Source organism: Priapulus caudatus, unplaced genomic scaffold, assembly GCF_000485595.1.
Source record: "Priapulus caudatus unplaced genomic scaffold, Priapulus_caudatus-5.0.1 Scaffold84, whole genome shotgun sequence".
NCBI classification, from domain to species: Eukaryota; Metazoa; Priapulida; class Priapulimorpha; order Priapulimorphida; family Priapulidae; genus Priapulus; species Priapulus caudatus.
In genome coordinates, this window is record NW_014577145.1 from 434842 (window position 1) to 451130 (window position 16289).

At 35.9% G+C, this 16289-nt stretch overlaps 1 protein-coding gene across 2 annotated transcripts in view; it reads left to right on the top strand.

Annotated features, from left to right (window-relative positions):
• The window catches only part of LOC106804714 (tRNA-splicing endonuclease subunit Sen54-like), a 16201-nt gene extending 1385 nt beyond the window's left edge, over nucleotides 1–14816 (top strand). Inside the window, exons 2-8 of one of the 2 annotated variants that reach the window (XR_001393356.1) lie at nucleotides 10786–10956; nucleotides 11120–11183; nucleotides 12250–12336; nucleotides 12628–12776; nucleotides 13160–13836; nucleotides 14193–14303; nucleotides 14480–14816. Coding sequence is in view for 1 of the 2 variants with exons in the window: in XM_014806003.1 (XP_014661489.1) it covers nucleotides 10786–10956; nucleotides 11120–11183; nucleotides 12250–12336; nucleotides 12628–12776; nucleotides 13160–14095; nucleotides 14193–14303; nucleotides 14480–14636 (1675 nt within the window). In the remaining variant the exon portion in view is untranslated. Of the gene's footprint in view, nucleotides 1–10785; nucleotides 10957–11119; nucleotides 11184–12249; nucleotides 12337–12627; nucleotides 12777–13159; nucleotides 14096–14192; nucleotides 14304–14479 lie in introns of both variants that reach the window. The other variant, XM_014806003.1, reaches the window with a different exon arrangement.
• Nucleotides 14817–16289: the final 1473 nt, after the last annotated feature.

The following is a 16289-nucleotide window of genomic DNA, read 5'->3' on the forward strand; positions in this document are numbered from 1 at the left end:
CCAGTTGAATCTAACTTTTGACAGTTCGGCTATACTTTGTGATCGCGCCCTCCTACTTCCATTTACCTTCTCTCTTCCTTTTATTAACATTCCTCTGCCCTTTCTCCCCTCCAATCCTTACAATCGAAAAACTAAAATGTAATAAACTAGGGTTGTAACCAACACACGACTTTAATTAAAAAATATCATCCAAAAATCACAAATTAGACGAGTAGATTTTTGTACTCCTCTCTCGTTAGTGGAAACAAAAAGCGCTCAACTCCATGCATTTAAACCAGAAAATTCGTTAAAAAATAACTAAAAAAATTATAAACAAAAAAAAAAAAAATAATCAACAACAAAAATAAGCCTAATAAAAATGATAAAATAAAAATAAATAAACAAACCCAAAATCATTCAACCCAACCTAAACATTAATATTAGATAGCAAAAAAAAAATAAATAAAAAAACTATAAAAAATTAAAAAAAAAAAATAAAAAATTAAAAAAAAAATAAAAATACAATAACCATACAACAAAACAAAAAAAAAAAAAAAAAAAAAAATAAAAAAAAAAAAAAAAATAAAACAAACATACTATTATTATAATAAATATAAAAAAAAAAAAAAATAAAAAAAAAAAACAAAAATTTAATAATAAAAAAATAAACATAAAGTAAAGAAAAAAAACAACAATAAAAATTAAATATAAAAAAAAGTAAAAAATAAAAAAAAAAACAAAAAAAACAAAAAAATAAAAAAAAAAGGAAAAATAATAACTAAAAACATAATTAAAAACAAAATAAAAATAAAATAAAAATAAAAATATTAACAAAAAAAAAAAAAAAAATAAAAAAAAAATAATATATAAAAAAAAAAAAAAAAAAAAAAAAAAAAAAATAAAAAAAATTTAAAATACATAAAACAAAAATTATAATAAAAAAACATAAATCAGGCTTAAAAAAATAACAAAAACAAAAAATAATAAAAAAAAAAAACATAGTGAATAGCAAAAACAAAAAAAAAAAAAAAAATTAAAATAAGAAAAAATAAAGATAAACAAAAAAAAAATAAATTAAAAAAAAATAATAAATAAAAAATGAACAAAAAAATAAAAGAAAAAACAACTTAAAATAAAGTCAAAAAAAATAAAATTAACATTAAAAAATCAACTATAAATGAAAAAATAAAAGCCAAGGAAAAATAATAAAAAAAAAACAAAAAGTTAAAAAATAAACAAAAATAAAAAAAAAATAGATACTAAAAAAAAAATTATAAAAAAAATTAATAAAAAACAACATATCCCATCAAAATAAATAAAATAAACCATTTAAACAAAAAAAAAAAAAAAATAATAAAAAAATTAATAATACCCCAACATCAAATCAAAAAATTACTATCAAAAAAAAATATGTCCAAATAAGCAATTTTTAACTAAAAAAAAAAAATAAAACTCAAAAAAAAAAAACAAAAAAAACCGAAGAATTAAATAAAATAAATAACTCAAAAATAAACAAAAACAAATAAAAAAATACAAAAAAACTAACTAAATAAAAAAAAACAAATAATATAAACTATAAAAAAATAAAAAAAAAAATAAAATAAAAAAAAAATATAAAAAATTAACAATTTAAAACTATAAACATAATAAAAAAAATAAATATATAAAAAATTTAAAAAAAAAAAAAAAACAAAAAAAAATAAAAAAAAAAAAACAAAAAAATAAAAAAAAAAAGATAAATAAATAAAAATAAAAAATTACTAAAAATAAAAAATAAAAAAAAAAAATAACAAACCAAATAAATTACAGTAAAAAAAAAAAAAATAAAAAAAATATAAAAATCTTAATAAAAAAAAAAATAATCAATAAATTATTATAAAAAAATGTAAATTTAAAAAAAAAAAAAAAAAAAAAATACAAAAATAAATAAAAATTTAAATAAAATAAGATATAAAACAATAATTAAAAAATAAAAATAACATAAAAAAAAAAAAAAAAATAATAACAAAAAAAAGATATAAAAAAATAAATTAGGAACTCAATAAAAAAAAAAACAGGTAAAAATAAAACAATATAAAAATATTAAAAAAAAAATTTAAAAAAAATAAATAAAAAAAAAAATATAACAACAAAAAAAACTTAAAAATTAATTATAAAAAAAAAAAATAAAATAAAAAAAAAAAAACAAAAAAAAAAAAAAAGAAAATTAATTGGTATTTTGTGATGTGTGGTTGTGTGTTGTGGTAAAAAAGAAAAATATAATAAACTTAAAATAACAAAAAACTAATATAATTACATATTCAAAGAAGTGTCAAGGAAAAAAAATAATAAATAAACATTAGAAAATAAAACTATAAACAACTATGTTGTGAACATTATAAATAAAAATTATAAAAATTTTTAAAGATCACTATGGGAAATTAACGTACTTAACTTTATCTGAAATAGTTCTCCTTACAAGGGAGTAGTGGAATATAAACAAATGTGTGGTTAAAATAAAATAAGAATCATAACTATGACACGATATCCTCATAATAACTCTTAATCAGCTATCTCAACAATACCTTTTCCTTTTTTTCTGGGTCCCCTACTTTCTTAAAACATAATTTTATATTATTTCCCTTGTATTAAAACCTATAACTCCTAATCTCTCCCATTTTATAATACAATAAACAAAAAAAAAACAAATAATATAAAAGTTGTTGTGTGGTGTGTGTTATTAAAAAAAAAATTTAAAATAAAAAAAAAAAAATAAATCAATAATATAATAAAATTACAAATCATTTGAAAAAAATAAAAATAAATTAAAAAAAAATAAAAAACAAAAATATAATTAAAATAAAAAATAAAAATAAATAAATAAAAAATAAAAGGAATTTTATAGAAAAAATGAATTATTATAAAGGATTAAATTATAAAAAAAAAATTAAAAAAAAAAAAAAAAAATAAAACAATATTTACAAAAACAATACGATAAAAAAATTTAACTATATTTGCCTGTTATACCAGTGTTTCCCCAGCCGAAAGGTCTGTGAGGTGGACTGTTATTTCGTTTTGGAGTTCGAGGTCAGCAATAGGCGAGCAGCGTATACTGGCCAAGTTCGGGGTTCTGATGGGCATGCTTCCACGATGGGGTATTTTGTGAGATAAATGTGCAATTTCGAGCAATTCAGATTCTTTATGCTATTCTGGACACTTTTGATGAGAGCTTAATCTTTTTTTTTAGTTTGTCAAAAGTTCTTATCGCGAGGCAGGCGTGCGAAATTAACGCCAACTCCGGAGTCAATACTCCTGATGTTACTGTCGGACTCCCTGATTGGAATATGCAGGAGGCGTTTGATCTACCATGTAATTTGATGCTATTCTTACTAGTTCGTGTTCCGAGTGCACGGATTATCGCGGAGATTACCATGTATTTTTTTAGCAAATGACCAGGAAATTGTTGCAGAGGTGCCACTCGCGTGCCTTTTGTCAGTACTACTTGTATATCGACTTCCTTTTTTTGATGGTAGGAGTCCGTTGGACTTGTTGTTCAAAAGTTATTTTTACACATGGCTATATGCCGGCAGCCGGCGTATATCTGACGGCTGACAGGCCGGTCTTCGATTCCTAAATGCCGGCAGTTTTTAATTTTTTTGCGTTATCTCAAGTAAAACAGGTTATGGGTTGATGTTAGGATTAGGTTTTAGGGTATAGGTTTAGGCTAGACGTTTAGGGTTTGTTAGCTCATCTGACAATGTCAGATGCAGCTTGTAGAATCGCTTGATCGTCCGTCCGTGCGTCGTTCCCGTCCGTGCCGTCGTCCGTCCAGTCGTCTCAGTGTGCTGAGGCGCGCATATCTTTCGATTCTTTTGCCCTCCCCCACCTGATATCCGGCACAAAATCTTAAAGCGACTCGACGTCGGTTCACGAAAAATTTTTGTTTTTTTTTTTTTTTTTTGTTTTTTTTTAAAAGAACGAACTTTTTGTTTTATTTTTATTTTTATTTTTTTTTTTAAAAGCGCAGTGTATTGTTGTTTTTTTTATTTCTATCTTTTATTTTTTTTTTTTTTTTTTTTTTGCGCACATTGGGGGGATTGTAAAACGAGTTGGGATGTCGAAAGCTGGGCGTCAAAGGTTCAAATGGGTCAAGAGGTGTAAAAGAAGGCGGGAACATTCATCCTTACATTAAGTATAGGAGGAAATGTCAGAATTTGCACGGCAAAATCTAACGCGCATCGACCAGGCTCTGATAGTCTGGTGAGATATGCATCATGGTTAGAAAGCCTCACTGTGCCTGATAATTGGATGTCACAGGTCATGTCAATGGGACAGGTCAGATTTTAGCACCATTTTGTAGGACATGGTTGACGGACGATTGAAAACTTTTTTTATTCAGCGGTGACTAGCATTTTATGGCATATTGAAAGACCATGAAATCTTACTTTCTGCTGACATGCAAGAGTAAGTGTATAGGATAACCTTTTGCTCAAGAGGAGGGTTAAACATGGTTTGTTGACTGTAACAAGGAGTAACTGCTTTTGCTATTAGAGCCCCTTTTTTTCACCCTCCTTTCCTCTCCCTTGTTTCTTCCACCTCCCACCCCTCCCACCTCCCTACCTCATCTGCGATAGTGGGAGTGTCTACAATGATGTGTACGCAACTGCGTGTTCTGCATATCTGCGCCTAAAAGTATTTACAACAAAATTTTGTTTATATCGTGCCAACAGACCTCAGTATGGCCAGACCTTGCGGCTTTGTTGTATAGGTTTAGTAGGGTTAGTAGTTAGGTTAGAACTGGAGTTAGGAAACAAGACGTGCCCGGGCATGCGGGCATATATGCACAGCGTAATTTTTATCCCCCCCCTGAGCGAAGTAGTTGTTGTTGAGATCATTTTCTGATGGCGGCCGAGAATTTGAGCGAGCGGCGCTCACTCATGTCAATTGCAGGGGAATAACATGCTATAGCATCCGGATCTCAACCGCGGCACGACTGTTCTACAGTAATTTTCGAGCTATCACGGGATCAAGCATTCACGCAGTGCTAATTCAGTTAATTACGTTGTCGAAGCATCTACAACATAACATAGATAAATTTATTGTTAGATACACACACAACAAGCTCGAAATAATCCCAAGCATGACTGTGAATTTTATTTTGTGTGAGAGAGATTCACAAATCAATCTGCTGATCTTTCGGCAGCTTGTTTGTTGTATTGTGTGAGTTTATCTATGTTTGTTAGATGCTTTCGGCCATACGTAATAACTTGAATTGCCTCCGGATGATTGCTTGATTCCTGATAGTTTTCTGAAATTACGTAGAACTTAGTGTATAGCATTTTGCTGCTATTACATGAAGTGAGGTCGGCCGCTTCTCTCAAATTCCAGCGCCATCATCAGATAATTTGTCCAATACACGCTATTTGCAGGGATAAAAAAGTTACTGCTTGTGTGCTTATGTGCCGGCAGCGGGCACAGTCTTCTTTTCCTAAATGCCGCATTCTTACCCTTAACTTAACCTAGCCCTAAACCTAAAAACAAGAAGCGAGACGTCTGGCTCATTGAGTCTGTTGCTGAATTATAAACGTAAAATTTTTTACAATTAGTTGCTTTAGGCTTTTTGATCATCATTGCTTTAGACACCCCACGTATCGCGAGGAGGTAGGGTGAGGGTAGGGGAGGGGTTTGTGTTGGGTGGGGAAGGCGGGGGGGGGAGTGGAGGAGGAGGGTGGAGTGGAGGAGGGGCTCTAATACAAAGCGTTTACTTTGTACGTCAACAAATCATGTTTAACCTCCTCTTGAGGGTAAGGTTATAGAACTTAACTTTCGCTTCAGCAAAGTAAAGATTGTGTCCTTTCAAAATATGCCATAAAAATGCTAGGTACCGTGAAACAAAAAATATTTTCAATCGCTCCGTAGACCAGTCGGGGGCTTGTCCTACAGAAAATTTAAAAGTTTCTGGCCCATTGCCTTTGACCTTGACTCAATTTCGGCCAGTGATGAGCTTTTCTCATGAGGCTAGTACACGACTATAACGAGCCATAGGTAGAAGCGTTTAGGTTTGTTGCCGCAATTCTGCATTTCCGTCTTTATACCTTTATGTTAAGAAGGTGTGATATGTTCCCCTTCCCCTCTCTTACGCCTCCTCGCCCTTACAACCTCTTGACTGTTGACTTTTGCCTGTCCAGCTTCACATCCCAAACTCGTTTGACAATCCCCACCATGATGTGCCGAGATATGTACCGTACGTCTAGCGTTAAGATTTGTTGCAATTTACACGACGACGAGCGGAGGCACAGCAGACGGACGGAACTGATGTCAAAGGATTCTTATAGCTTGTTATGCTGAGCTATGTCAGTATGAGCTAAAACCTCTAATCTCTAGCTCTTTAACGTTTAACGTTACCTCTCTATCGCTTATAGCTCGGCTAACCCTTACCCTGTTTACTTGAAATACGCAAAAAAGAAAACTGCCCGGGACTTAGGAAATCGAAAGGGAACTGCGGCAGCCGTCAGATATACTCGGCTGTTATATAAGCCACTGGTTTAAATTTAATCTTTTGAACAAGCAAGCAATCGGACTCCCTACCATAAAAAGAGGTCGAGGTATATCAAGTATTACTGCAAAAATTTTTTGTGCACGTCTGCCAAATTTCGGGGTTGGTGGTGATTTGGCTAAGAGGGAGAGGTGACGATGGTATATTTGGCCGCGAGTATAGCTCTGACGAACTAGTTAGCTAGCATAATTTTCAGGGAGTCAAACGCTCCTGCATATGTCAAATAAGGGAGTCGACAGTAATCAGGGAGTTTGACTGCGGGTGCGTTAATTCGCACCATGCATCGCTTCATGAAAGCTTATGAACTTAAAAATAGGTATTTAAGTTTTCATACAATGTGTTTCAGAATTAGGCTTAGAATTGATATGCACGAAATTGCACCATTTTCTCAAAAATTCCCTGGGAGCATCCCCCAGACCTATCTGGCCCAGTACTACGCTGCTCACTTTGCTGACCTCGAACGCCAAAACCAGTAAACATGCTCACCTCACAGCCATATAAATAAATAGGCCTGGAGAACACTGCCTATACATGCAAATTATTTTATTACGTGCATTTAGTGACACTCCACAAGTTTGTGCTTTTGGATCCATTGCCTTGTGAAAGGTTTAACCTAAATTAAGGAGAAAATAAGTTAATACTATTTACAATCCTTTTCACTGTTAATATTTGAATGATAGGAATTTTGGGGGTAATAATTCATTTAATTCTTACATGGTTAGTCTTTGTCTAATATTATTTTTATGCAAACGTAATTAATAAATTAATAAAATCTCCTTCACTTTTGTGTACTCTTTGATCTTCAACACACTTTTATCTCAGGTCTGGCTGTTGAAGACGCTTGTGCATGCTATTCAACGAGTCATCTGTGTAAAGAGTCTTTTTTCCACGACTCTGTCGGCACCTTGTTATGAGGCGTTCAGACCTGTGTGCACTCAGCTCCTTTGCACTAGAATTCATTATATAAAATGACTGTGGACACATTGAAATAAAAAACTTAACAAAGACCTTCTATAGTATGAATAAAAAATGATACTCGTATCAACTTTTATTTATCCCAAACGATTTGGTAATTGCATTGTTTTACTTTACATACTTAATGGAAGCACAAGAGAAACAGTTGCAGTGTTGTTATCGTCGAGTCCGCACCCCTCGGTTCGATGCAGATGTCGAGATCGAGTCGAGTCCAGTCAGAGTCCGCACACCCGGTTCGATCCACACCCGAGTACCGAGTCGAACGAGTCGATCCTTTTGTGATAAAAAAAGGGGCACATAAGGCATTTCTTCTATGTATTGTGTTCAATATATGGGGAGGGGTTTTCCTTCCCCTGATCTGTCACTTGTTATGCATAATGGAAGGTACCATAAATGATAGTCGACACTTTTGCGACCAGATATTTACTGTCGCATTAGGAAAATAAAGTTGTTGGCAAATAAGTTTAAAAGTAAAATTACAAAATTCGTATCACGCTTATGCATTTTACGATTGACAAACATTTCTATTGTATGTAGAATGTTAGATTATGTCATCATACGAGTTGCTTATGATATTGATCTGGAAAAAAAGCGAAACCGTGCATCGTAGACATTCGGAAAAGTGTTAGTCAGCCGAACACATGAGAACGAGTCACGAAAGTGTCTAAGTTAAGGATCCATTTATGTAGTTTTACGAAAATGGACACGTTGTATTGAACCAATAGAGTGCTGTACTTAGTACCTACTACCTAGCATGGAATATTTTCCGGTATCGATCTCAATTCGCGATTGTATTTTCAGTATTTGCCTACGCATATTTTTTTATATCGCATGTTGTTCGATGCAGCCCATGCGAGATGTAAACGAACATACATGATTACATTTATTTTTTTTCGGCTGCTTTGCCCGTCAATGAAAGCACGTTACGCCATTTTAAGTTGATTGTTACACAAGGCCAACGTAACTTTTTATAATCCTGCACCGCCCCCCCCCCCGATACATCATCAATATCCGCCCAGGCACGATATTAAACAGCCCTGCTTGCTGGCGCGTCGCTCTACGCGGGCGCTTTCTTCGTCACTTTGATAATTAAAAGTATGAGGATGTCGTGGTCGATGGGTCGGATTAGCCGCCCTTCACAATCGCCTTAGACTGCTATTTCATCATGTTTGGAATATATAATAACGTAAGAGAACCAACATTTGTTTAATGTTCTTAGAAAATTATTTTTACTGCCAAACAATGTGCGAGTGTTTAGCTTTCACTCGCCGGCCCGATATTATTTTCACTCGACATTATCGGAGCGGTGCGAGTGCCAGCTTGGCCGCTTTTTAACGTGCGACAGCCGTGGCTCAAATTCGCTAGTTTAGCTGCGTAGCTGTGCCTTTTCACAGGCGAACATCGATAACCGCCAAGCATTCACTGCCGGTTAAATTATCCTGTGATTGTCGGGAAATAATTCTATACAATTTATCCAATTCATTGCAATTTGATTTCTGTTATGAATTTGCTATGAAATTTTGGCTGGAAATTGTTCCTCTGTACATCTACCCTTTCGATGGTAGAGGTCATTGTTACTACTATTACTCGCACATAGGTTCATAATCATTTTAACCTTTCTGCCTTATATTCATTGCTGCAGCGCAGTAGACTATGACTTACCTCGCGGCCTGTGTACCTTTTATGCCGTGGTTGAATACGATGAGATGCGCCGTGAACTCGGCCCGCGCGATTAAGCGCGACAAACAGATTACGATACTATGTTTTAGTGGCTCAAGCCTTGTCTGACCGGCCCTCATCGATGTCGGCAGGCCGAGTCAGTCGATCCCAGTATTGCTCCTGGGCGAGACGGACCGAGACCAAGGAAACGCGTCTCGAGACCGGTTCAGACGAAGAGCTGTTCGGATACAACACTGCAAATGTGATTTTTTTAAACATGACTGTTCGCATACAGTTGTTACTTACAATAAAGGTAGCCTTGCATAAATTTCTATATTGTAGTTTAAGGCAACATAATTGTGTAGTATAGGTTAATAACTTAAAATAGACAACATAAATAGCTCCTCTCTCTCTCTCTTCTCTCCTTTCTTATCTCTCATCTCTCTCTTCTCTCTTTTCTCCTCTCTCTCTCTTTTCCTCGGCTCTTCTCTCTCCTTCCCTTCTCACTTCCCACCTCTTCTCCTCTCTCTCTCTCTTCTCTCTTTTGCATGCTCCACTCACTTCTCCTTGTTGTCTCTCTCTTTCTTTTCTTTCTCTCCTCTCGTCTCTCTCTCCTCGCTCACAATCACTTCCCTCGTTGTCTTCTCTTTCTTTTTTTCTCTTTCTCTCTCGCTCACTCTCCTCGTTCTCTCTCTCTCTCTCTCCTTCCTCTCCTCTCTCTTCTTCTTCTCTCTCTTATCTCTCATCTCTTTCTCTCTCTCTCTCTCTTTCCTCTCGGCTTCTCTCTCCTCGTCTCTCATCTCTTTTTTTCTCTTCTCTTCTCTCTCTCTCTCGTCAACTCATCTCCCCGTTGTGCTCTGTCTTTCTTTCTCTTTCTCTCAGCTCGCTCGCTATCGCTCTCTTTCCCTTGTGCTCTCTTCTCTCATCGCTCGTCACACACACGTCTACCTCCTGTCTTTTCTCTCTCTCTCTCTCTCTCTCTTTTCTCTCTCTCTCTCTCTATCTCTCTCTCTCTCGTTCTCTCTCTCTCTCTCTTCCTCTCTCTCTCTCTTCTCGCTTCGTCTCCTCATCGCTTCGCTCGATCGCTCGCTCTCTCTCTCATCTCTCGCTCTCTCTTTCTCATGTCTCTTCTCTCTCTCTCTCCTCTCTCTTCTCTATCTCCCGTCGCTCACATCATCTCTCCGCTGTGCGTGACATATTTCAGCGTTTTATTCATGAAGAGATATTCATGCGTGAGATATCTCAGCATTTTTTTGCTGTGCGTGAGATATTCTAAGATCAGCGTAAGAGCGTGAGATTTTGTCAAAATGCGTGAGTCTCACGGTCAATGCGTGAGAGTTGGCAGCCCTGATTATGTGCCTTTACACTATCAAATAGGAAATTTATGGCTAGAGGCTACCCCTTTCATTGTAAAGTACAAACTGTATTGCGAACAGGTCATGGTTTTAAAAACATTCACAACTTGGTTTCCTTCATTTGTGCTTCCATTAATTAGTGTAAAGTAGAAGACAAGTGCAATTACCCAAATCGTTTGGGATATAAAAGTGATACGGGTATAATTTTTTTTCATAATATAGAAGGGGGCTTGTCTAAGTTTTCAATGGTGGTCACAGTCATTTTATATAATGAATTTCTAGTGCGGAGGAGCTGAGTGCACACAGGTCTGAACGCCATCATAACAGAGTGTTGCCGGACAGAGGTGGTGCAAAAGACTCTTTACCAGATGACTCGTTGATGCATGCACAACGTCTTCAACAGGCACAGACCGAGATGAAAGTGCTGCTTGAAGATGAAAGAGTTAACAAAGTGTAAGGGAGATTTTATTAATTTATTATTTGAGTTTTGCATCAAATTACATCCACTTTGGACAAAGACTAGTCATGGTAAGATTAATGATATTTTTCCCACAATTCCTTTCATTCAAATATTAACGAGGAGGATTTGTATAGTATTATTTCCTTATTATTTCAGGTTAAACCTTTCACAAGGCACATGGGATCCAAAAGCACAACTTGTGGAGGTCACTAAATGCACGGTAATAACCATATATTTGCATGTTATAGCCAGTGTTTCCCCAGGCCAGAAAGGTCTGTGAGGTGGAGCATGTTTTTACTGTGTTTGCGCGTTTCGAGGTCAGCAAAGGGAGCAGCGTAGGTACTGGCCAAGCTAGGGGTCTGGGGGCATGCTCCCACGGGAATTTTTGAGAAAATGGTGCAATTTCGTGCATTCAGATTCTAAGCTATTCTGAACACATTGTATGAGACTCTTAAATCTCTTTTTTAAGTTGTCAAAAGTTTCATCAGCGAGGCAGGGTGCGAAATTAACGCGACTCCGGAGTCAAATACTCCCTGATTTACTGTCGGACTCCCTGATTTGACATATGCAGGAGTCCGTGTGACTCCCTGAAAATTATGCTATGCTAACTAGTTCGTTCCAGAGCACGGTATCGCGGAATTACCATGTATTTTTTAGCAAATGACCCAGGAAAATTTGGCAGACGTGCACCGCAAGTGACCTTTTTGCAGTACTACTTGTATACCTCGGACTCCCTCTTTTTGATGGTAGGGAGTCCGTTGGACTTGCTTGTTCAAAAGTTAATTTTTATCCCTGGCGAAGTAGTGTTTTGGACAAATTTCTGTGTGGCGGCTGAGAATTTGAGCGAGGCGGGCCGCCTCACTCATGTCAATGCAGGGGAAACACTGCTATAGCCATCCAGGGTTTTCCACAGTAATTTCCGAAAGACTATCAGGGAATCAAGCAATTCATCCGCGAGTGCTAATTCAAGTTAATTACGTGTGTCCGAAGCATCTACAATACATAGATAAACTCTATTAGTTCAGATACGCACACAACAAGCTCCGAAAGATCAGCATGACTGTGATGGGATTGTCAAAAGTAAACACGCCTGGAAATTGTCGATGTAGTGTCAGAGGATTTAGAGAATGTTGCAAATTCGCTCAGCTTTGATGGCATGTTGGGCCTGACAATGCGTAAAAGGTGTGGGGAGAACCCTGTTATCATATGATGTAGAGTATTATCAAGAGCTAAAACCTATTAACTAGAATATGCAACTAATACTTGAACTATTTTTTTTATTTCAGGGCAAATTTAGTAAGCATTTTGGTCATGTTGGCAACAATGGGAAAATGGTACTTCAGCCAGAAGAAGCTTTGTTTCTAATTGACACTGTATGTACTTTTCTATTTAAAATTCAAATATTATTCTAGAAATTTATCACTAGGCTGGATTATAATCTATCACAAAATTAAGCTACTAGAAACTAAAAAGCATATTTTAAATTTTAAATCAAACGATGTTATTCCAAGAGTTATGTGTTACTTTTGACACTTAATTATTAACACTTTCAAGGCAAGTAGATACCACAAATGCAAACTAATGGTGGTCGGTGAAAAAACAATTTGTCACAGTACAGCATGCCCACATGTTTTTTATACATATTTTAACACCTATTAATACAGGGTGACATGGAGGTATGCTTCAATGATGTGCCAATGTCTCTCCAAGAAGCATACTTGCATATTCTGCCAACGACTGCAGCACTTAACAGATATTTTGTTTATGGCCATCTGTCACGGCTAGGGTTCATTGTCTTACCCCACCAGGGAAAGTTAGTACAAAATTATTCCATTAGCATTAGGTGTTTTTGGCAGTTGAATTGATGTTCTGGCATTATGCACTATTTAATAATTCGTATATAATCTGATTTGTAGTCTATACCGTGAGTATGTTATATTCTTGAAAGGTCAGTAAACCTTTTGACCATAGATCTTATCTCTTATGTGTAAAAAATAACCACTACCACAACTGTCTACCTTTATTACTCATTCACCTAAACCTTCAACCATAGTATCAGGAGTGTATCAATATTGATATTGATCAATATTGATACACTCCTGATAGTATCCCTTATCATCACCTAAAATAATACATGGCAACAGTAGATGTTGTAGCCCTGCAGTTCTGCATGAGTAATGTACATCACTGTTACAGGTCTTCATTTACTCGTTACGAAAGGCACATTCGACTTGATCAGCATGTCAAGGAGAAAAAGACAACTCGCCCATTGTGTATAGATTGTGATGGTAATGAGGCAGCAGACTCCAGTGAACACAGCATCTCAAGTCAGGCAGAGAATTTCGATGTTAAGCAGGTGGAAATACTCTCGAGTGACGAAATTAATAAAAAAAAGCAAAAGCTAACCTCAGTGAGGGCAAACACAGAGGTTTGTCACACGGACACTTTAAGCACGCCCCCTAAGACATACATAAAACAAATTGAGAGCATCAAAAAGTTTAGTAGCATCTATGTACCTGACCTAGGTACTCTAGTAGGGAGTCGCCTTACGATGCCAATTCCGGACGTGAACCTTCTGCCAAGGAATACGCTAGTCACTGCAGAGACCTGCACTCTCAATATGGGGCGACTTGAAGTCGAAAGGCAAAAGCGCTTCAGTAGAACTTGTACACGTCACGATGTACGCATGCACAGGAACCGATGCTCACTGTGTTTGTCTGATGAGAGATTCAGTACTGCCAGAGGTAAACCATCACATCGGAGAGAAGAAATAATGGCTCAACCTTCAAAAGAGATTAGTCAATGTAACAGGCAACCACCTGTTCTGGTAGGCTGCGATTTTCGGGAAGAAAATCAATCATGTATGAACAAGAGTAAGTTGGTCACTCATTTTCAAGCCAACAACCTACCATATGATACATGTGTAAATCCAACTAACTGGAAGCAATACAAAATACAGAAGCTTAAGAAGAGTACTGTAATTGATGTAAAAGAATCTGAGGCGAATCATCAGTTGAAGAGGTTTGGCTGCTTTCCTCTCGTTAGATCAACGACGCAAAACTCAATTGAAGACATATTGGTTAGTCTCGACAAAGTCAAGAGTATCACTCCTGATTTCAAGAAAATAGAAAGGTAAACTTTTAACCACATCTGTTAGTCACTGCTTTCATGATCCTAGAAAGCTTGATGCAAGCTTTGGTCAGTTTGTAAAAGTTTCCATATTTTTCAGCGTACCATTTAAGGTAAAAAACATAGCAGTGGATTTTGATGTTTACCTCCCAAGTCAGCGATTTAAGAAAAGTTCTCCTGGCTTACCAATCCACAGGATCTGTGTGAGAAGGTATATTAATAGTGATTAAGTATTGCAAGTTAATGTGCAAATTTATCTGTAAAATATGAAATTGATTTCACGTCTAATTAAACTTTTCAATAACTTACAAAAATATATATGACACTTTAACTTAAAGTTTAAGGTAAGCCAATCATGTCAAGCCATCACAATATTTGTTCTTTTAGTCATGAACAGCCACTACCTAGTCTACTTCAGCTGAGTAGATTACAGTCAAGCTTAGCAGATGACGTACCAATTCAATGGGCAGTAGTGGATGGTGGACACGTCTGTTTCTATAGCTTGCATGGAATCATCGTTCCATCATTGGATGTCAGCAATTGAATTCATGGCTAAAGTAGCACTGCAAGTATTTTTACAATAAATGAAATAGGACTATTAAGTATTAAAATAATTATTTTTATTCAGGTAGCATTCGTAGAATGACAATAGTATCCGACAGTAATGTTGGTTTCAATCTTGACAGTTTGATCACTAGTGCTCATATTCAGTATGTACGTTAAAATCCTCACATTAGTACGAGAATACAGTAAAATTCCAAAGATCAATTGCCCGTAGGACATTCTGCTATGCACACCTAATAAGCAACGTGGTTTATAGCATTGCTTTATAATGACAATAACATTTGGACACATGAAGTGAAGCTTCCGAGAACCAAGTATCATCTACTCATTGGCAGAGAAGCTATCTTGACCCTAGGAGGCGAGTTTTCACCGTTTCGCTTGCTTTTTTATGATATCTCCCAAATGAACATTAATCTCGTTCCTAATATGGATATAGTCATATTTAAGAAGAAATTCAAACATGGCAATCAATATGATAAAATTGGAGTTAATTGTCCCCTCACCAGTTTCATATTGTTATAAATCAATTATTAGCTCATCTGACCTAGTCAGATGCAGCTTGTAGAATCGCATGATTGTCCGTGCGTGCGTGCGTGCGTCCGTCAACAGTTGGGCACAAATCTAAACGGCTTGACGTACGGATTCGAAAGTCGGGACATAGGGGGTAATCCGAAAACGAGTTGGGATGTCGAAGCTGGGGGTCAAAGGTCAAAGGTCAAGAGGTATAAAAGAAGGGGGAACATTCCCTCCTTAACTTAAGGTATAGGGAGGAAATGCAGAATTGCAGCACAAATCTGAATGGCTTGACCTATGCTCTTAATATTCGGTGTATAGTGTGATGGGCAGGAAACCCATCACCAGTGCGAAATTGGAGGTCACAGGTCAAAGGGCAGTGGGGGAAAGGTCAGATATCACACATTTTCTGAGGACATGGCCTAATGGACAGTGGAAAACTTTTTTGTTCACCTACCATTTTTATCACTTTATTGAAAGGACCATGAAATGTGCTTTCCACTGACGTGCAAAGAGTAAGTGTCTGAAAACCTTTGGACATTCAAGAGGAGGGTTAAACATGGATTCCTGAACTGCCTCAATGATGTCACAGTGTTCTCATATTCATGGCACATCCATAATCTGGAAAGCCAATATGCCCTGATAGCCCAACGGGTACAGCACAGGATTACGGCTCAAAGGTCCTTGGATCGAATTCCATCAGATTTTTTATTATTTACCTGTTTTCTGTATTTTTCCATTTAACTATTTTTACATGATTTATTTACAAAAATTTAATAACAAATAATTTCTTTTTAATAGGGTTAGGGTTAGGGTCACAATGCACCATAAAACAGGAGTTTCAGGCACGCGATTTGTATCAACCAATGGGATTTGGGAGGTATGCAGAATGCCGAAGGTTGCTGAAATGATGTGTACGCAACTGCGTATCTGCATATCTGCGCCTAACAAAGGTGTCACTACGCACGACTTAAATGTTACGTTTATAATTGTAGCAACAGACCTCAGATGAGCCCAGACGCTCTGCGGCTCTTGTTTAAAGTATGCTATTTTCGTGTGAAATTGAATAAGTCTAACACAACTAAGCAAAATCATGTTTTTTATATAAAATATAACAGCA